The sequence below is a fragment of the Periplaneta americana genome, chromosome 5 (assembly GCF_040183065.1).
Source record: "Periplaneta americana isolate PAMFEO1 chromosome 5, P.americana_PAMFEO1_priV1, whole genome shotgun sequence".
Taxonomy (NCBI): domain Eukaryota; kingdom Metazoa; phylum Arthropoda; class Insecta; order Blattodea; family Blattidae; genus Periplaneta; species Periplaneta americana.
This window is the reverse complement of record NC_091121.1, coordinates 63268136-63292219: the sequence shown is the minus strand read 5'-3', so window position 1 is coordinate 63292219 and position 24084 is coordinate 63268136. Positions and strand designations below refer to the sequence as shown.

At 37.3% G+C, this 24084-nt stretch overlaps 1 protein-coding gene across 1 annotated transcript in view; it reads right to left on the bottom strand.

The window, feature by feature from the left end:
- LOC138699766 (homeobox protein TGIF2-like) overlaps positions 1-23804 on the bottom strand; it is a 188695-nt gene extending 164891 nt beyond the window's left edge. Inside the window, exon 1 of the mRNA XM_069825890.1 lies at positions 23356-23804. Coding sequence (XP_069681991.1) covers positions 23356-23371 — 16 coding nt within the window. The 5' untranslated portion in view covers positions 23372-23804. The remainder of the gene's footprint in view (positions 1-23355) is intronic.
- Between the last annotated feature and the right edge of the window lie 280 nt (positions 23805-24084).

Genomic DNA, 24084 nt, shown 5'->3' with positions numbered 1-24084 from the left:
GTCAAGCTATCCTTTCACATTGTGTTGACTTAGAACTACTTATTTTCAAGAAAAGTCTTCCTGCGTGATATTTGTCTTAATTCAGTTTATGAATTCGCTTTCATATTAGGTACAGAGATCGATAAGGACAGAAAGTTTCCTACACATTCCATATTCATTTTTTTTTCAGTTAACTGTGCAATTTGTAACCTAGAATAAGAGTTGCTGGTCTAAATTTCCTTCTACCGCGTGTAAGTAGAGGAATTCATATCCATTCCCAATAGAATCATAGACCTCAGATAATAGTTTCGTATCAGCGGTGATGCCAGTAGGCTTATATAAACAGGTGACCCACTTGAAAAAGGTCTGTTAATCCAGCTGTCACGACACGCCTAGCAGACCGGTTGGTTTGATTAAGCGATTTCACGTGTCAGACAGAGGCGAAAAGAGGTTCGGGGATGCTATTTTCTCCTCCCACTACGACAAAGGAAAACTAGAATGAGACTCAAAATATTTTCGTAACTGAAACTGCAGGCATAAAAACTTCGAAAGTGAATCACTGTAACCCAATAAAAAATCAGATATTTTATGGAAAGTAAGAAGTTCTTATGTAACCTTACGAAACTTTCCTAAGAACCTGAAGCCTCACACATCAGGAACTTTTTTCCTACATACAACTCATTATACATATTTAAAACATTTCTTTTTTTCGATTTCATGGCTTACTTTTTGTAATAATTCATGACAGAACAAAAGAAAGTTTGATCAAACGACGTCTGCATAAACGGCAAATATATGTGTGAAACCGACTGAGCAAGCGAATATGCACTTATACGGTTCTAAAACAAACATGCAAAATATTTATATACTCGTACTGCATTGAATCTTCAAGAACGCTGTGAACTAAATGGTATTGTTTTGATCTGGAATTATAATTTAACATAGCTTCTCTTGATAATATTTATTTTTTTTATTTAAATTTAAATATACAAAATAAAGAATATAATTACAAAACACACAAGAGAAATAGAAATAAAATAATACAAGCAATATAAAAGAAGATACAGTAGTATTAACAAAATTTGAGACCGAATGAGCAGCGCTCGTGCTCGGTCGCAGTTCAGATATAATATTAAAATAAAAAAATAATAGTAATAATAAAAATAAATAAGTAAAATAAAAGAAGAACTAAAATATAATTACATAATATAATAATAATTATAAAATATAATTATAATTATATGATAAAGTATTTATTGTTCGAATGATAATATTGAAGAAGACAGTTTTATTTATATAGGTGAATGTTTAGTAACGGTTATCTTCGAGTCCTTCAGAAGAAATTACTTACATAATAATATATTGTGAATTTGATACATGGTTGCTAAGAACATAACTATACACTATCTACCAAAAAGTAATTGCGCACTGCTTTTGCAACTTTAGAACCTCGTGGTACCACCTCTTATTGCTATAACAGCAGCCACCCTGTCAGGCATGCTCTCCACTATTTTGTGTAGGATATCCACTGGAATGCGTTGCCATTCCTCTTGCAACATGGCACTCAGTTGGACAATGAAAGTTGGCCCCATGTTTCGGCGGCTACTATGCAGTGATATGCAGACAATAATGTTCACTGATTGGACTGGCCTGCACAGAGTCCTGATTTCAATCCCATTGAGCACCTTTGTGAAGAATTGGACCGGCGATTGAGGTCTCGGAAGATGCGGCCAACTTCCATTGTCCAACCGGTTAAACTATAAAACGTCTTTGGTCCAACCGAGTGCCATGTTGCAAGAGAAATGGCGACGCATTCCAGTGGATATCCTACACAAACTAGTGGCGAGCATGCCTGACAGGGTGCCTGTTGTTATAGCAAGACGAGATGGTACCACGAGGTTCTAAAGGGCAAAAACAGTGCCCAATTACTTTATGGTAGATAGTGTAAATAACTTAGGAAACGTTTAGTTCTGAACAAACACTATTTTTCTTTGGTGCATATCTACGGGTGTTATCGAACTGTCTTTTATACATTTAAATGTTGCAATGCGTCAGACACAAGAGTGAAATAAGAATATTTTGTTGCCCGGAGTGGGTCTTTGTCTAGGTCCATAACTGAACCTTTTTTAATCTAGCGCCACACGAACTTATACGGAGTAACTCCCGTAATGTGGGGTCGGCAAGAAATACTTACACGGACCACATACCGCATTTTTGGAAGATCTTTCTGACTATTACATAACATGTTAGATTCACATTTACTATTTTAAGTAATACTCGTACTCTTTCAATCATTATGTAGACAAGAATTGCGCCACTCCCGGGATATGATGCATACTCCACGGCTGACAATGAAGACGACAGTACACCAACACACTAATATCGCGCCTTAAAAATTAATCTCAAGAAATCAAAAGCAATCGGCTTTGCTTAATATTACTGCATGTTTCGGAAGCAGATAGCAATGCCATGACAATCAACCATCAGAATGTTGAAACTTCCTTGTCTTATCGTTATTTCCGTTTCTGAACACCGCGCTGGTTAGATCTAGAGAGTAGTCTCCAAGGCCAAGTTTATTCTGGAGAAAGTTCAGCAACGCATTTTGAATTTCAAATTATTAACCTCTTACATGTTTGACGACGATATATAATACCTCAACACACGCCTATTTTATCCTTCCTCAACCTAGCATCACTAGCTGGAGGATCTAGTGCAAAAAAAACTAAGAAAATCGCCAAGCAAAATTTCGTAATAATCTATGGCGTGAACACCTCAATGAGTTTAGCCGACTAGCCGGCTGCTGGCCTTAAATGCCTTAGAGAAGTGAACGATCCTCCAACCAGAACAGAGGGGTATCGTGAGGTCAGCACAATGATCATACTCCCTTCCCCGCAGACAATATAACTGGTTTTAAAAACCGGATTTCGCTGCCTATCGTAGCTCCTCGATGCTGGATGGGCATAGGTCCCATACACTGGCTGAAATACCACGAGAAAATTCTTATCCCATGAAGACTCGAATTAACGTGCATTCCGTAACGTATTCCTAGGCATACCTTCCATCACGACGCTACTGCGCGGGACAAAATTTCGTACATAGCCTATTTACATTTTAAAGCAATATTTTACTAAAGCTTTCTTCCTTCCTATGTATACAGTATATTTATATTGTCACCTCCCTTCCTATGTATATATTTATATTCAGTCACATATATATTGTACTCCATTGGCTTTTTGTGACCGTTCCTATATGTTCTTCCTTTCCTATTCTATCCGTCAGAGACCTCTGCGATCTCACGAAACGTTCGTTCACAGAGATGTATGTCTGCAAAAAAGGGTACAAGTTGATAGAATTAGGAACTGTTAGTCCGTAATTTTTAGCCGGAGCTTTCAAGAATAGGGTTCACTGGCATATCAGAAAACTCGCTCCCCACCCCATTGTTATCTTCTGGGTTCCTTTGGCTCTTTAATAAGTGAGCACTTTGAAGTAGGCTGATCTTTATATTGGCAGACTAATATCCGTTTCGTTATTAAAAGTAAGAGCGACAGGGGCTGTCACGAAGCCACTAAATGCGTCCTTTGGCCCCTTTTGTCTTCGCTGTTGTGAAGATTTTAAATCAACTCTTAACAGTTTACATCAGGCAGGCAACATTCACAAATTCCATACAGTTGATATAAATCTCTAGTTCCCTACTGGAAATCACGCAACAGAATCCCAGTGTACCTATTTGTCTTTTTCTTAAGAGGAGTGGGTAGTGATGCTTGTGTGAATAAAAAATTTCAGTACAAAAATTTAGTTCAACATTTCTACGCTTCAGTGTTCAGATTGGAATAAAAATTTCCATAGTTATGCACTAAAACATTCTGAATTCAGTGGTATAACAGACAACTATTTAGTTTCTTATCTAAGTACAAAAGATAGGTCCTGATAACCTGTTTCCTCACTTTGCTAAATGCACCTCAATCTTCATGTGCACATTACTTGCTACTATCTCCACCCATATACTTTGTATTTTTTTTAAGTTATCAAATAATGTATATTGTAAATTCTAAAGCAAAATTTAGTTAAATATTTCACTCGTGGTGAAACAGAAAAAATAATGAATTTTGTCTAACATTTTTGCCATATTTATCAATGAATAAACATATTTTCCCCTCATTTTATGTTTGTAATTTTCATAAACTCGTAGGTCTACTTTGTAGTACACAGACTTCAGAAAAAAACTGTAAAAATTTCAAGTAAATAGATTCAGTAGTTTCAGAGAAAAATGCACTTAAGTTTGAAAAATATCAACGTACGGAAAACTGCACTTAAAAAAAAGGATGTATGAATTACATGCGCCGCCAAATTTAAAGAGGCCATTTAAAGAGCTTATCTGTAGAGGTACTCCCCACTAATATTGTTTTAAAGAGCAAGTTTCTTACTTCATTCGAAACAAAAAAAAAAATCTAATTTTTTACCCCCAATCACACTACCCCTTAAAAATGCAGCATTATACGTTAATACTTCGCAGCTAAATCAAATTGTAAATATTATTAATGAAACTCATGAATTGACATAAAAATCTATAACCAGGAAGCTGGCCATGCATGCCAAAAACTAAACTTTCCGCACTCCAGTTACAGTGAAATATTTTAAAGCAAACGCGATTATTTAACACCATCTTCAAGCCACACCGGCACCTCAGATATTACCGATATGGCGATAAAATATTAATGGTGGGATGAGGCTGGTTGGGAAACCTTATATACTCCAAGAAAATAAAGTTTCGACCACGAGAAATCTTGTAAGATTTGTGAGAAATTTTCCCGTATTTTTTTTTTTTTTTTGTCCAGAACCCTTAACTTATCGTTAATCGCCTCGACTCTACTAGCGTTACTCATTACATGTCGCTAGTGCCGAGAAGCGTAGACCACTTACAGTAGTTCGTCTCAGACTATCCAGAGGACATCATAGGCCGTGGATCTACATTACGCTCATGATGGAGAATTATTGGGCTATCACTGGGGAACCGGAGATAAGACCTGTGTTACATGAACCACGGGGCTGTCCAACAGAAGTTAGCACTGGACCACAGTGACAGTTTCTGTAAAAACATCAAATAATATTCCTCTTCCTCTCTTAAGGGCAACAAACACGTAGAAACTACCTAGAGTAGGTCTGTACAAACCTAAATTCACAGGCAAATAAATTCGTGTATGGGCGAAAAGTATTAATGATTTTCGCCTTGAGATAAGTCTCCAGATTTCAACCGCTACTTTAATTTCCTGACTGTAGGGCTTTCTAAATTAAGACGGAAAAAAATAAACACAACATACAAATACTGCGAGCTGTGGTTGAGATTTCGTCAATGTTTTCTTTTAAGCAGTTCCCTATAGCGGAATGGCGGCAAGCTATGAAAATATAGATTTGAAAAACTATTCTTACGCATTTCTTACTTACATACTGGCTTTTAAGGAACCCGAAGGTTCATTGCCGCCCTCACGCAAGTCCGCCATTGGTCCCTATCCTGAGCAAGATTAATCCAGTCTCTATCATCATATCTACCTCCCTCAAATCCATTTTAATACTATCTTCCCATCTACGTCTCGGCCTCCCCAAAGGTCTTTTCCCCTTCGGCCTCCCAACTAACACTCTATATGCATTTCTGGATTCGCTCATACGTGCTACATGCCCTGCCCATCTCAAACGTCTGGATTTAATGTTCCTAATTATGTCAGGTGAAGAATACAATGCGTGCAGTTCTGTGTTGTGTAACTTTCTCCATTCTCCTGTAACTTCATCCCTCTTAGCCCCAAATATTTTCCTAAGCACCTTATTCTCAAACACACTTAACCTATGTTCCTCTCTCAAAGTGAGAGTCCAAGTTTCACAACCATACAGAACAACCGGTAATGTAACTGTTTTATAAATTCTAACTTTCAGATTTTTTGACAGCGGACTGGGTGATAAAAGCTTCTCAACCGAATAATAACAGGCATTTCCCATATTAATTCTGCGTTTAATTTCCTCCCGAGTATCATTTATATTTGTTACTGTTGCTCCCAGGTATTTGAATTTTTCCACCTCTTCAAAAGATAAATTTCCCATTTTTATATTTTCATTTCGTACAATATTCTCGTCACGAGACATAATCATATACTTTGTATTTTTGGGATTTACTTCCAAACATATCTCTTTATTTGCTTCAAGTAAAATTCCCATGTTTTCCCTAATCGTTTGTGGATTTTCTCCTAACATATTCACGTCATCCGCGTAGACAAGCAGCTGATGTAACCCGTTCAATTCCAAACCCTCTGTGTTATCCTGGACTTTTCTAATGGCATACTCTAGAGCAAAGTTAAAAAGTAAAGGTGATAGTGCATCTCCTTGCTTTAGCCCACAGTGAATTGGAAACGCATCTGACAGAAATTGACCTATACGGACTCTGCTGTACGTTTCACTGAGACACATTTTAATTAATCGAACTAGTTTCTTCGGAGTATCAAATTCAGTAAGAATATCATATAAAATTTCTCTATTAACCGAGTCATATGACTTTTTGAAATCAATGAATAACTGATGCATTGTACCCTTATACTCCCATTTTTTCTCCATTATCTGTCGAATATCTTACGCATTTCTACGAACTTAAAACCATGAAGGAATAGGAAAGGAAAATTATTGATTTCAAAGGAATACTTTGTGAACTGTAAGTCTAGGAGTTAAATCTCAGCGTGTATGGACAATCATACAATTCTGACATATCACCCTGAGGTAAGTGTGTATAGATAAGCATCCGATAAATCTTTGCGTATACGGACGGAGCCCTTAAGAAACTGCACGCGTGGTCCTTGTTTTGTTTCCCTGTGTTGTCTTGAAACTGTGGTCTTGCGCCATTCTGACAACATAACAAGGGAATTTGACTACTTCTGAATATCCAACGTTAGTTCACAGTAATACACTAGTTGATACGAAACGAGACGAAGAGCTAAATCCATGAAATTATATGGCTACGCTACTTGTTCAATATTAGGTACAATGGTGTATAAAATAAAGAATGGTTATTAAACGTATATGTGCATTATAATCTCATAATGAAGACCTGTAAGATCCAGACACTTAACACTCAAACGCTGCTAACACACTGCAGACTGCGATTATTTCCGGTATCAAATGTGTGTGAACGTGAGCCCGTATTGCACAATGTTACAACTCAATGGGTGTGCACACAAAGAAAGCAGGTTGCCTGTTCACAGGCAGTCAGCGCTGATCGTGCAGAGTTGAACAGGTCACAAACAGAACATGTCGAAATTAGCGTCAGTTAAGCAGCCAGTTGCGTCGATTATTATTATATCTTCTCGTTCTATTTTCCTTACAATCCCATTTGAAAGAGAGATGTGAAACGATTGGCATTCATTGAATTATACCAAGAAAACTGTGATCAATGTAATTTAATGAACTAAAAGCAGACGACGATTGATTGTTTCAATATATGGGAATGACAGATTTCTTAAGATCTGTTGAACCCACTCTACAAAACTACAAAAGAAACTCCAAAATTCTACTACAGAAATTAGAATCACACCCATTATCCATGGAAGTAATCAAAACAAGCACGAGTGAACTCAATATGCTTCCAGAGCGAATGTTGGCACAGTGTGTTTTCGAGCTCTCTCGACAAATTTTGAGGAAGCGTTCAAAAGAAAGCATGTGAATGTTACGGATTTCAGAAATCAACGGTCGCCGAAATTAATACACATGTGTTCCGGTGTAGTTTCTATCAGCAAACATTCCTGTCAACAGCTTGGCAGGTATACATACGGTAGTATGTGATAGGACCTTATCTCCAGAGTGAATGATAACGTACAGACTACAGGGCTTTCCTGGAACAAGTCTTCCCGAATATTGGAGTCTGTGCACCAGATGATCAGAAATCTTGTGTTGTCAATGTAACGAACCGTCAGCACTTTCCGTCGATATTAGATGTCATCTCAATGAAAAGTTTACATTTTTTTAGCTGGTTATTTAACGACGCTGTATCAACTACGAGGTTATTTAGCGTCGATGAGATTGGTGATAGCGAGATGGTATTTGGCAAGATGAAGCCGAGGACTCGCCATAGAGTACCTGGCATTCACCTTACGGTTGGAGAAAACCTCGGAAGAAATCCCACCAAATAATCAGCCCAAGCAGGGATCGAACCCACGCCCGAGCGCAACTTCAGACCGGCAGGGAAGCGCCTTAATCGACTGAGCCACGCCGGTGGCTAGTTTACATTATTTGTGGTGAACATTTTGCAAGGCCAGTAAAATCACTTGTTCTAACACTATAGTGAGGGTCACATAAGAACAGTTCCTAAACAGCAAATATTGCCGTCTTATCAGTATTGCCAACTGTTACCAGATATCACACGATCCTACGTAACAAATGACTTATTTACTTACCGTACTTTATGTTGAAAGGTTATTCTAAATAATTAAATAATTTGTAACATTTTCGTAGGCAAACTATACGAGAAAGGGATCAACATGTCTAGTATTTTGTCTGGCAGTACGAAATTCATTGGCTTGACTAAACAATTCACTCACGAGACCTAACCTAAAATCGCATTTTGTTTGACCACATGAAATTATTAGTACTAACTCCGAAAACTTACCTGAATATCTATATATATAATTTGAACTGGTAATGGAAATTACGGGAAAACGGCTGAACGGATTTTAATGAGTGACCCCTCATTTTCATGCCTGGCATCCAAAGTTTTTCGGAAAAGTAGTAGTTTTCAGTGAAATGTCAATTTTCCTACATAATTTTCCTATTTTCCAAAATCCATCTGTTGTCAGATTTGAGAACTAATTTTATTCAATCACGGCCGACTTGATTGAATTTCAGAACAAAACACACACTACAATAAACAATAGGCTATTACACGAAGGCCATGACCTACAGGATTGCCGACATATTTAGAGCTGAATTCAATTTGTTATTAAAAACTGATTATGCAGTGTATAATTTTCTGCGTACAGTTTTGTATTGGATATTCAAATCTACGAAACTTGAGGTGGTTTGATGACATTATTACCATTAGAAATTAAATATTATTATAGTTAATATCATGATGCGTCTATTTTTCATTAATTGTACATAATGTTGATGCTATATTGATGACATGAAAGTGAAACGTTTTGAGGTTATGTAAGTAAATGTAGAGAATATCTTAATTTAGATCTTCATTTCTATAATTTACTGAGTGACTGCTATATATAACTACAAAACTTAGTAAGATAATAATATTGTTATTAAAAATCAAATATTTTTATACTTATTAACCCAGTGGGGTTGGGTCTTTTTCCTATACTCAATGTCGGTTAGTGTAGATATTGATATGTGTCATTGTCTTCAGTATTGGCTCGAGAGAGCGCAAAAATCACAGTTCCTAAGGAAAGATAAAAAGGTATTACTTACTGATAAAATAAGAGGCCTAGAAAATTTTGTAGTCTGCAGATCATTTCAGCAAGATCTCTTAGTAGGATGATTTTACGCTCTACATTTCAAGTTCTACATGCAGCAGCTATACGAAAATGCTATTGTTCGAAAGCTTAGTAAACCTGACATTTTTTTAACATTTGCCCACAATCCACAATGACCTGAAATAGCTACTGCTATCGTCCTGTCATTGATACTCGCGTTTTCGCTTTGAAACTCAAAAACTGAATTTGGATAGGTTCAAGGAAAAGCATTTGGCCTAAAAAAAATCCATTCAGAGGGAGTATGTTTCATTATTATGGAAGCAAATAACTGTCAAAAAGACAAGTATTCTTCATTGAAAATAAATCTGAAAAATTTTTATTTGAACTTCTAACGAACTTAGTTTGCAGCAGCATTTGCTGCACAAGCCACTAGTAGTCTTGAATTATAACCACAACACATAAAATAACTATTATATATTAATATTGTTATTAATTAATTATTAGTATGTTCAACTTTCATTAGCTTCCAGTAACCGACTCAAATCTAGTACAATTTTAATTTCATGGTACTCCAGTACCGACATAATATTATATTGTCGATATTTGTCTCAGCTGTCAACATACAAGTTACAAAATATGTCAGTATCGAAATTCGAAACGAAGTTGGCAAAAGAAAATTCAACCTGCAAACTAGAAAATCACCACAATCCACTAGCATATGTAGTAATGGGGAAAAAATGGTTAGGTTTCACCGTGTATGAAGTAAACTGACCCGGACTATACTAACATATTGTGGTGGCATATCAAAAGCTTGGTGTGCGGGGCTCCTGTTCAGACTAGACATTCGCAACTTGCCAAACAGTACGGTACTCATAATCCATGCAAAGTCTGAGTGTGTATTTCAGTTCATGGTGCAGCGCTGCACATTTCGCATTATTTGTGGTTAGGATTTGAACTTCCACTGTAAACGCTCGTCACAATTAAAGTACAATTTCTTGAGCTATAGATACAAAACGCTTATTTTCTTTCGATTGCGTGATAAGAAGGCTTTTCCGCCCATGACTTTCTTATCTCAAACCATTCTCATACATCCCTCGTACAGCCCCTTAAAGATGTTTGGTAATTTTCAGGAACATCCTGTGAATTACCTTCACAAATTCGTAACTACAGGGACAATGAAAGAAAAGAAGCCTAGAAGACCTCTGAAATGTGTAACAGACAAATAATTTGTTCACAGAAACGGACAACTTGGTATGATTCGTAAATGATTATGATTTTGGTAATGGTGATGACAAGAAAGATAATTGGAGATATTTCACCACACAAAATTGACCAACACTGCTATGGTTTCACAATACGTCCAGAAAATTGGTGAATATTCGATATTCAAACATCCAATGTTACAGGGATATTGCAAAGAAGCTACTAAACTGTATTGCGAATTCTCAAAATGGTACGTAGCTAAAAGTGTTTCCGTGAGAGCTAAAAGGTCTACAAAGTGATTCGTATCAACTTCAATTTACAAACACTACAAAAATCCAAACCAACTCGCAATGAGTAGATAAAATTCCCTGACTGAAGGAGTTGGATTTCGAGCCAAACAGGTAACAATGCCCATTTAACAGCAGGATTTGATCCACACAATCCAAATGACGTCGTTAAACAAGGACCACATGGGGTGGAAGTTACTGTTTGGAGTGGTTTTACGACACGTTTTATCATACGACTGTATTTATTTAGGTAAATTGAATATCGACAAAAGTTAATGGACTGTGTTATCTTTACAATATTGCAAGATTATGTAAAACCGGAGGGCGATCCGCCTTATCATCAACCAGTAAAAGAAATATTGAGACAGACTTTTGGGAACAGCATAAGCCAGCATTTTTCTTAAAAATGGCCTTCAGAATTATCAGATAAAAACCATGCCTATTTCTGATTACGGAATTATCTACAGAAAGCGTTTCTCCTTGTCCTTCTAATACTAAAGAACTGAAGCAATTACTTACTCAAAGGAGGCTATTAATAACTAAGTACAAAACAGTCATCATGTCATCATATAATCCTATGAATTTTTATAATTATGCTTTTACACAAATTAACCTGTCTTTTATGAATAAACTGGAATTTTTATTTTTTTATGAAAATTTAATTACGCCATTTGGAAAGGGTCCTGAATTCTAAATAATCCTCTTATATTTTCCGGTTACGTTGTACAGATAAAGTTTTAAAATAAATTATTCCTACAGTCCTTGAGTTCAATCTGCAAATCGAAAGAAGTCCATTAATATTACAGATACGACGACGATTGTTTGAGTAAAAAGGAGTAACAAGTTGATTATTTTTTTACGTACACTATTATCGAACAAATACTGTAGGTCAAACAAATGCAAATGAAATTGAAAACTAAATGATTCTAAGTAATTAAGCAATGTTATGAACCCGAAACAAATGTATGAAATTTCAGGATTTCACAATGACTGTGAAGATTTTGAATTGTGCAATAAAGTACTGATATTTAATATCTTCTGCTTACAGGTACCACTCACAGAGCAGTATCGCTCGAGACCTGGAAGGAGTTCTTTTCTACTGGATGCTCTAGCTCTAGCATAATGGATCGAGCAGGGGAACCTGTCAGATCTTAAGGATGGAACCTGGAAGTACCTCCAAAATTTCGACGAAATAAATCCCAACACTATTGCAGAACCCACAATCCCCTTTACAGGCAGAAATGCAATTTCACGTACTTATTTCTACTGCGTAAATGCTAATGAGATGGTCCGTACACTATTCTACTTTACAGGTCCGGTACTAAAACCAATTCGCTGACAACCCGAAGTGCATCGTTTATCAGACTGAGGTTCGAGTTTCAGTTGTTCCATGCAAACACGACACAGTCCATTAACGCAAATGGGAAGAATTAAGGTGGAATTGTACCAGTAGCCAAATCAGCACTATGTGTTACATGTCAACAGGTGTAGCTTGCTTCCGTTTTCATGACGCAGCCTTTCAGTTCATCACAAAATGATGGCCAGTCTTCAATGTATTAAATAATAAAACAGATTGCGTACTGACGTCAATACAGCCAGCCGACAAGGACAAGATGGTATCAAGGGTCAGAGGGTCACTAGTTCTGCAATAACAGAACGCCATTCCCGATTTATGACACGCGAAGAAGATGAGATCGGTTTCAAGTTCTCATTTTTCTCAAGATATAACAGAAGACCAGGAAGTTCGACCCATGCTTATGGACACTATTTCAGAAAGATAAGGTTAAAAACCGGTAATAAGTGATAAGAGTGTCGTGACCTCAAATTCATATCTGCTAAGCGGAAGACTTCCACCTATGGGGGGTCCGAACTTCAGCCAACGCCAGTATGAATTATCGAGACGACAGTACTGCACAAGTTCTCGAGAGCCACCCATTATAGAAAGCTAACACTCGAACAAATAGCCACTAAGACGCAAACACATCGATTATATGATAAAGTCTTATCTACTTAAGAACTTCGTACAAATTACTAGCCATCAAGCAGTATTCCAATATGACGCACAACCCACACAACTAAACTAGCTAGTAATTAACACGATATAGCAAGCATTAATAACACGAAAATATATTCAGTTTTACTTAGTTCCATAGTTCAGGTATTTTTCCTGTTTCCAAAGCCGTGATCATTTTTGATGCCACTTCACAGTGTCAAATCATAATAACCCTAAGATACATTAAAAATGAATTATATTGAGCAAGACTTTCACGATTTTCGACGTGGTGAGAGATTTTCAGCTTTCTGCACAGAGATCAGATGCGGAAACAAACAACGTTTCGGAGGTACCCATCAGGTCCATAATCAGAGAAGGGGTGACATTGGCTATCTCTTGAATCCATAAAAAAAAATCTTGGATTGTACTGACATCTCCCTCTTTGCTTGTTTTAGCTGTTCTTCTGCCCGACAACAAGCTCCGAAAAGTTGATCTCGCACTATACAGACGGAAAAAAGAAATAGTTTGCCTGGGGCACAGAAACTGAAAACGAATACAATGACAAGGAATACCTATCCATATATACGTGTACATGCTCATAACAAGGATAGTGTATATTCACTTTTATCACTGTAAACAACGTCAGAAGCTTCAAGCTTCGGAAATGAGGCCGAATGACCCGTTTGTACCACTACTAGTTGATATTTTTCTAATCTAACTCTTTGTGTGTGAACGAATTATCTTCCCCCCCCCTCAAAATGCGATATTTCTCACAGCCATTCTAAATATCTGTGCCATTTCTTCAGATGATTAATATTATTATTAGCAGTATTATTAATTTGTTTAAATTACATCCAAATAAATTCTACGTATATATTCATGGACTGAGAAACTAATTACATTCAACGGCGTATTGGCACCTCTAGAATATAAGCTGGCTAAGATCATACTCACACGTCCCTGAATCATGCCACATAAGTTAGTCTTCAGAATGTTAAACTACAGTATTTTCTGCCATCCGTACATTGAGTCAGTACTACACAGAAACTTGTAAGGTAGGTAACTTTATATGACACTGTTCTATACTAGTAACAATTAAAAATGATTTGGGTTCAACATAAAAAATGAGATAACGGCAAGATATTTCTGGACAAGTATTTCAAAGATCTGTCTACAACTATTAAACTTCTCCAATCGCCAAAGAAAATACTAATTAACACTTTCCAATTACTGAACACTTTCAGCAGAAAATTTAAAAAGCGCAAAAAGTAAATAAATAAATAATGTAGAATTTCGTTTTTATACTATTTACATTTTAATACAGATCCCGGATTCTTCCATAATATTTAATTTCAAGTTTTTATGTATTGCTGTATATAATTTTCTTTGAGCTTTATATTCGTTGTAATAATCTATTGCATACCAGTAGTACATACAGTACATAAAGAATGAAAGCACTGTTTACAACTGTATGCAATTTTTTTTGTCTCAACCGACTGTACCCGCATATACTGCACGATACACTGTAGTATCACGGAAGTAGGTAGGCGCATTGTCCGAGCGTTGGACATAGATCTATAGTCACTGCTTACCTAACTTGTATGAAACGTGACCAACTGAATTTTACTAATAAGCCATCTGCAAGATTTTCCACTCATCTCCGTAACTCTTGAGAGTTCTATGCGTAAAGGACCTACCTAAAAATATGACCTGTGTATAAAAGAACTTTAGTCCGTCCCTTTGTTCACACAAATACATGCACACTTTTCTTCTAACCCTGTCGACATCTTTCAGTCCCGTCTTGTTACCAAATTATAGTATACCATTGAAAATCAAGTGCAAATAATTAATAATTATACGAGAAAGAACACACAAACATAAGTACAGAAGTATATATACCATACACACGTAAAAACATGTGATTACGGATAAGACTAATGAGAGATATATAATCTCGATAACTCTACAAAACACTTAACACAGTAGACATCAATCACTGTTTTACAATTCATAATGAATGATATACGGGAATCTGCACACGTCACATGCCAAATATATGTTAATACACTATCTGCCATGGTAATGAGTGCGAAATCAGTATTGTTCCGGTTACTGGTTCTTACAATTCGTTGAGAACTAAGGCTGGTTTTTCCTCTTCTAAGAAATGAGAAACATGAAGAAAAGAGGAAGTAATATATCCTTCAAAACTTAGTATTATCAGGTCTCCAGGAGATTTCCGGAGTGCCTTGTCAACAGTATGCGTTGATAATCGAATGAATTCTACAGCACTTTCAAATGGGCCGGCTTGGTGCATATGCTCGGACAGCAATATACAAGGCGTTATGACCGAAAACTGGCCTGACTCACCTCCCCAGCATCTAAAGACATGTCGAACTGACGCCTGGGAAGAGGTGGCCCAGGGCGAATGCTATGCAGCTGGTATTGTCAGATCCTGAGAGTATGAGGATGGTTGTAGAATGTAGAGAAGGAAGAGTACTAGACGCGATATTGAACGGTAGTCCAATATGGGCCCAGTCAAACAGTCCTTTCCGGAACTACCTAAACGTTCAGAACATCTATTCAGCAATCTTGACCGGTTTTAGAAAATAAATATGTACCAGTAATTCATACGATGTTAAAAATATATACTTATCTATGAACAGTAAAGCTACGGTTTGGCTACGGCGATCTTCGCTGGGATTCTGTCCCGTTGATTTGAATGTGCATGGTTTCTTTACGGCGGTGAACGTCAACGAACGTCGCTGGGCTCGACGAACAACGTCGGCGTTTGCCTTGGAGGCAAAAACCTGGCGATCATCGCAAAGAAACCAATTGTAAAATTACAGTAGGTGATGAATTAAATCATTTAATGACATGTGATTTATACATCGTACATACCATAATGGCGGTAAAACAGACATCTTTCTGCAATTTCTTCACTAATGAGGACGATATATTAATGTGATTAAACACAAATCCCTGTTCGACACGAGCCAAAAAGAAGAACCAATGTAAACAATAACAAATCTATATTTTGCAACAACCAGAACTGTTAATACAATTAAGTAAAGTGATTCATAATTGAAGGACACACACGATGCGGCAGATTTAGCTACTGAAGCAAAAGTTTGAGTGTGAAATGGTAAGTGAAGTGGAATTCCGAACAAAGGAGAGAAATGCAACAACCTCCTTCTCACATTTTTTTTTATTTGTAACATTATTTCCTAAATAAATGCTCCTAAATGAAAAAAATAACATTGTAAAAAGTAAAAATAAAGTTTTTATATAATTGGTTTTTACCTTAAAGCTGGGCTTATTGGTTTGTGAACAAATTTTGTGGGTAATTTTACAATATCACTTTAAATTGAACTTAAAACAAAATGAAATTGTTCGGGAGAAAGTCTGAAATATTCCTAAAATTGGTGGGTCATTTTCAAGATGTCTTAATATCAATTAATTAAAAGACCTCTCTGTATATCTATTTCTAAACATGACATTAACTACTTTAAAGATATGTACTTGTTTTTCAAGGCAAAACTTATATTATAACGTTATCATATTGTCATCCACTTATCAGCTGATCAGACAGGGTCAACTATATAAAACAAACTATCCACCTACGAAGTTCGCCGGTAAAGAAACCACTCTCTGACGATGACCGCTGGCGATTTCAATCGTCAGCGATGTTCGTTCGACGAAGATCGTCGTAGCGAAACCGTAGCTTAAATGAAACGCAAAATATAAATGTCTACTTCTCAGTTAACTTGAAGCCCCTCACGACAGAGATCTTTTCCTCAGCCCCTGTCTACCAAAGAATCAATCTATTTCAGCACAGTGGAAAGTAGTTTTTTATATAAAGTTCTGCGTAACGGCACGCACTTCGAAAGTGTCATATTACTCGCCGCTTCAAGTATTATTTGAAGCGACGAGTTTTTAACCACATGTTATGAAATATTCGGCTCTATAGCTTGCCTCGCAATAAAAAACATTTTCATTTACTTCGCACTGTACGGCCTGGTGGGCTATTCAATATTAATGTCGGTCCTTTTTTCTTTCCACCAGCGTACACAGGAGTCGCCAGTTCAATTCTTGGCGCATAAAATTATTTCTCCTTAAGTTTACAGGTCTACCACAGTTAACACCCCCATCCCTATGTCCTGTTGAAGAGCAGGCAAGATAATTTAAGAAGATTGAAGATTGAAACAGTGCTGTCAAGGTAATTCTTTTCTTGGCCATACGCCCCACCCCTTGTTTTCTCCCTTGAAATATATTTTACTCTCCTCTGTCTATCTCTCCGACTGTCATTTAATGATTTTTTTTAATATTAAGGAAGAAGTAAAGAAATTGTTTTGCTTTATATTTTAATTGTACAACAAGTATGATTTAAAGAATACACCATGTAGCACCACCGTAGATGCACACTTGTCTCGATAAATCTTGGAGTGTGTATTTGCAGCACTTCTTGTTTTTCAACCATTATTTGATATAATTCTGAATTCCAGTGCTGCAGAGGTGGACAATTTTTGTTTATGAACATCAAACAAAATACATAAGGAACAGCAAGAGATGATCTAAGATCTGTACAGATCTCCGCGTACAAAACTTAGGCACCCATATGACGTATGGCTCCACACAGACAAAATTTTCTTTTCCCATACGATTAATTAAACAAATCGTAGGTTCCCATACGATGTATGGCCCCATATGGCCTCCATGACAGCACCGGATCATTGAAGAAACAGCGGAATAAAATTTTTGTTATGGTGGCAGCGCTAATGTAACGTAGGCTTATTGTAGGGATTAGTTAGAATTAATAAAACAGTTATATTACCGGTTGTTCTGTATGGTTGTGAAACTTCGACTCTCACTCTGAGAGAGGAACATAGGTTAAGGGTGTTTGAGAATAAGGTGCTTAGGAAAATATTTGGGGCTAAGCGGGATGAAGTTACAGGAGAATGGAGAAAATTACACAACGCAGAACTGCACGCACTGTATTCTTCATCTGACATAATTAGGAACATTAATCCAGACGTTTGAGATGGGCAGGACATGTAGCACGTATGGGCGAATCCAGAAATGCATATAGAGTGTTAGTTGGGAGACCGGAGGGAAAAAGACCTTTGGGGAGGCCGAGACGTAGATGGGAGGATAATATTAAAATGTATTTGAGGGAGGTGGGATATGATGATAGAGACTGGATTAATCTTACACAGGATAGGGACCGATGGCGGGCTTATGTGAGGGCGGCAATGAACCTTCGGGTTCCTTAAAAGCCATTTGTAAGTAAGTAAGCTAATTTAACGGAAAAGGAGATGAAGGTTAAATATGCATGGACGTTAAGAATCGTTAGTATGTCTCGAGATATTTTACGTCGAGGTCAGGCAACGTGCTGACCACACATCACATGAGTATTGCCGCATATCTTTATTAAATCTCGAAAAAATGTAGTATGGACACAAACTAGGACCTCCAATGCAATTCGGGTCAAAGAGAGGGCATTAGCCTTATGTATAATTGCCATTTTAATTATTATCTTCAAAATTTTCTTGTTTACATATTTCTAATGCTGCTTTAAACAAGTCGAGTTCAGGCAGATCTCGTAGAATTTTTATACAATGCAACTAAAGAAATGTGCACTATCTTAAAACTATTCCTGAAGAAATGTAGGCTAACAAGGATGTGGTTTACATTTTAGTTATATGTCGTCTATTATGAAGATATACAGTATTATACCTAGTATGAACGTCGATATACGCAACAATTGCGGAGGAGTTATTAACGTTGTGCAGAAGCTACAGTCGTGAGTTCGAATTTCACCTTTAGGCCACAAATGTTTGGTCGTTGTCAATGTGATATTCTGAGTTACCTTACATACAGGCCCGACGATGTATTTACCCCATGTGGGAGTCCCATAAGAGTATGAAAAAACTTGATGGCGATGAAGAAGAAAATTACTGAGATTCTTATGGTCACTATTATTAAATAATAATAATAATAATAATAATAATAATAATAATAATAATCCGTGGCGCCACAGCCCTTGAAGGGGCCAGACGGACCAGCCAGCTGCTGGCCTCCCGTTCACATGCCGAAGTAGAGGTGGACGATCATCCAACCAGAATGGAGGTATCGTGTGGTTAGCACAATGATCTCCCCAGCCGTTATAGCTGGCTTTCGCAACCGGATTTCGCTATCTATCGTAGCTCCCCAAGTGTATCACGATGCTGGGTGAGCACCGGTCCCATTCACTGGGCGAAATTTCATGAGAAAATTTCTTCCCCCATGAAGACTCGAACCAGCACGCATTCCGTAACGCGAGTCCTAGGCAGGATGCCTTAGACCACGACGCGGGATTGGTCACTATTATTATTATTATTATTATTATTATTATTATTATTATTATTATTGCGATTGGTTTTTCTCTTTTTAAGTGACTGTCTTAATATACAGTTTATTAGATCTTCCTTTTTTTGTCCAACGTCTCTACATTCCTACAAAAATTCGCACCATTCTAACCTACAGTTATACGTTTACTTTTACAAAATCGTTATAATTTCATGTCTGACAATGGTTTCAATAACTACAAATTAATCTAGCTTTCCCTTTGAGCAAGAAGCTAAATTTAAGCGATACAATCTGAAGATCGGTGAACTGTACATACATACTCTGTCCATATTTTACCACACTATAAGAACGAACGTTCTGTAATGAGTGATTCGAAATTTCGGAAGATTGTAATAGCATAATCTCCAATTAGGATCCACGTCCTTACGTACAGATGCGGAAATAAAATTTGTAGCTCTCTTATTGTATAAATTTCGCTTACAACACACTGCACATGGTGCAGTAAACAAGAGCCCCTGTATATATGTTACTTGTGGACAGACGTGTGAAATTGTTGCCTACATACAGGTGGACTCCCATCAAGACTCGCTCCAAATTTTAATTCCGTATCTGTACAAATATCATAAAACGTTCTCATGACACACGCACGCACACAAACACACACCGGGCAGTGAACTTTAACGCCTACTCCTTAATCGTTCGGAAGTGAACTAGTCTATATTAAGACTATTAGCTGTATTTATCTCAGTGAGGTACAGCACGGGTAGAATAGACTCGGGCGCTACTTGCAAAAAAAAAAAAGGGGGGGAGGGGATTTCTCAGACTGTAAGTCTATATTACATTGTAAAATGCACAATTAAATCTCTAAAGATCCTCTTGTTATCAACATGTGATATAGCCACACTTCATTCTCACCAAGGAAATTTCCTATACGAATTCTGATCACGCAATTCGAAGCCAAATTGATTTTCCTTCAAGTCCTGGTGGAGACGGAATTTTTTACCTCTAGGGCTCAAAATTATATGCAAATCTATAATTTGCATTGCAGCAGCATACCTTAATTAACTGTTATAATTAAAAGTTTCGTGTTTAAATAGGACTATCGACAAATCCTCTTGGTCGCATTATTATTATTATTATTATTATTATTATTATTATTATTATTATTATTAGTGCATGTGTGTGCACATTTTGAACCTTGTGCACAATTCGACAAAAACAATTTCCGGTAAGATTCATACGTATTTAAAATCTCTAATACTGTAGCCCACCTACTAACCTTCTTTAATTTTATTATTAATTCTGTCCTACTAACTGTGACAAATTAATGTTATTGTTCAGTATAAGTCCATATAAACAAAGACAAATGTATGACTGAACAATGCTGTGACAGGCCTACTTGTCCCGCAGTAAAACGCTAACTAGCTTCCTCGCAATGTTGGTCAGAACAGTGCAAATGACGGGCACGAGTTACATTTTTTATTTATTTTATTGGGTTATTTTACGACGCTGATCAACATGAGGTTATTTAGCGTCTGAATGAAATGAAAGTGATAATGCCGATGAAATGAGTCCAGGGTCCAGCACCGAAAGTTACCCAGCATTTGCTCGTATTGGGTTGAGGGAAAACCCCAGAAAAACCTCAACCAGATAATTTGCCTTGACCGAGATTCGAACCCGGGCCATCTGGTTTCCCGGTCAGACGCGCTGACCGTTACTCCACAGGTGTGGACTACGAGTTATATTTTTTACCAGACACTGTACAATGAGACACTGTTCATATTATTAACGTGACTATTTTGTGTCAATTTACAAATTTAATTTGTAACATTACACACTTAGAAGACCTGGTAGTTCGATATCCTTCCTCCTTTACTGTATGCATTTCAGATGTGCACATTATTACTTAGCCCTATGTATATGCGGAAGGATATAGGGTCAATGCTATTGCGTAGCTGCCTTAATGAGCGTCCTATTCATGACATGACGAAACTGCTTGGGTTTAGTAACAGAAAAACTGTGCCTTGAATATAAAACAGAAGATTTCACTTCACTTAGAACAGTAATTAAATAAATGTCATCATAATTGTTTTAAATTATAAGTCATTTTTTCGTTCCTTGTTAATAACCTATTGCTATCTCAATTCAATTACTAGACCAAAGAAAGCCACGTCTGGCCTTCCATCCAGGCAGCCCGGGTTCGATCCCCGGTCAGGTTGTGATGTAAATGGACAAAGCAAACGTTGAAGAGAGTTTTTCTCGGGGTAATACAGTTTCCTTCTACTATTCCACTAACACGCTCCACTTTTCCATAATTTCATCTGCAGTAGTAAAAAAGGCTGGGTTGAGGTCCTCGGGGTAGTACGGGTTTCCGGCGCTATAGGAAGGGCTTAGGGCAGGCGTGGGCGCTATTAACTCGATTGAAGTATTTCAGACCACCCCTTAACTTCTCACTCCACCTTCTCCGGCAGTCAGTAATGTTTTGATACGGTATAAGTAGACAGGACGGTCAATGACGGATTGTATCAGGCAGGCATCACAGCGTTTACGAACTTTCGGCTCCTAAAATCCATTACTGACGCACAGAGCCTTACTCTGCGTTTGTTTATAAGGCGGTGTGAGCGAAAAGGACATGAGCGGGGGTTTCGCCGTTATTTTCACTCACCCTCTTATGCCCAGGCTTAGAGCTTCGAGTCGTGGGACTTTCCAGGCTATTTTTCCCCCGGGTTCTATCAGGACTGAGGAAATATGGCTCATCTATCACCGTCGGATTCGTGAATGCCACCCAGACCACCTGTTGGACTTGGAATACTCACTGCATAGGTCTATACAGTATGGGGGGATTTCAGTATACGGATACCTCACTGACAATTATTTTAAAATACTAGAAAGAGCAGATTTGTCTGTGCTTGTCGAATCCGCATCATCATGCTTACGAAAAGACACTTTTCAGTGTCAATAATTTATTTTGTGTGCACAAGGTTGGAATTTTGGAGTAAGAGGAAAAGGAAGATATCCGTGTTATGAAATTTATCCGTTTATTTGCCACTCTCTTCAATGACGTTTTCAATTACACCTGTCCTATTCAATAAATAATTAAACCATTATTATCAGTGGTGTATTTCTAAACAAAAAAGTGCCCTGGCTCTGAGATTTCGATAGTAGTCTTCGTCGTCGTTGACGCCGTCGGCTTTATCACCATTACCGCAGGAATACTTAGAGAATATCAGACGAAAATATATGGGTTCGAATCTAGATAAAGAGGTTGTTAGGTCTGCAGAGTAGACTTCATTATGAAGTTGTTTAAATATGAATAAAATATGGCTTTTTATAAATGCATAATTTGACGTTAATATGAAAGTCATTAAAAATGCCCAAGCGCCGCCAGGCCTGAAATACAGCATTGATTATTATAACAAATTGAATTTATGGAACTTAAAGATTCGAACTGTAATCATTATGTAATGCAATCAAAACCTCGTGGCACGCTGAACGCATGAAGGTCACGACCAATAACTAGCCTACCGACCATGGACCATGCTACCAAGGTTGAAACTGTATGTTACAGTACGAAAACATATGGAATGTTTCCTTTCTTACACTGCATGGTTAAATAGTCGATATTTGACACTTTCTGATGTTGTCACACGCGTTCATACGGCTGTTTACGGCATGCCATGCACGCCTTATGCGCGTTACGTGACAGGCTTGTGCAATTAATTCAAACTCCATACCATTTCAGTCGTTTTATTATGTACAAAGCCACTGGCGCCTATTGTTATTTACAAGGTATAATGAATCAGATAATTAGCAAAATTAACAACCACAAAACTGCGTCTTCATAACAGCGATTGTGTACGAACTATACACATTACAAATCCCGCCATAATGACAGTTGGGAGCACGCTGAGCAAACCCCACGCAACGTTCAATGGCTGCGCCGCCTATGCAGCGACCACGTGCTCAGGATGCGGTACTTCTTACAGAATAAAACCTTACATTAGCTACATATATGAACGAATTATAACATAAACATAATATAAAACCTTCACCAAATATGATAATGCTATGTAAATACTCAGAGTAATATACTTACGGCGTTTGAACTTCATCGTGAGTCGACGCTGTAAATTTCGCGATAAAAGACTGAAGTAAACTGACGTCAAGAAATTTGGCAACTACAGATTCTACCAATCTTCAGAGTTCTTGAGTTAATTTCTGCAAACGCAGGAGTCCATAAAGCAACACACATTCAGACACCACACGTCAAATGGACACAAGTCACTGCCTTATGGCGAGTAAAAACACGAGGTTTAAAACGATGATTTCAAATTCAATCACTACAACAATAAAATTCTATTCTAAGATGTTCAACTGTTAACTCTGATGCTGCCAGATCTATTGATCTATAGAAATTAATTACTTTAAGCTCAAATAATCTTTGTGACAAACGTTATTTACAAGAAATTTCTAGCTGACAGTTCCACGAGAAAACAACGCGGTAACAACTGTGACAGTCATGACAGGTGAGACAACGTTCGCTATAATCTTTGCCCTTCTTGCCATCGTGCTGCCACAACCGGAAATTGATGTTCTTTGCATAACGCAAATGACTGCTATCTCGCGGGAAAAGCTCTTTACTAACTAAATTACCAACATTAAAATAATTATGGCAGTAAGAAACGGGAGCGAGTAGAAAATAGAGAAGAATCATTTCAATTAGGGGGGGCCCTCTTGCTATTCTAATCTTATCATGAGCATATATGTTTTTTTTTGTGAACTGTTCATCCTACGACTAGTATGAAATATAAAATTGGCAGTGCAT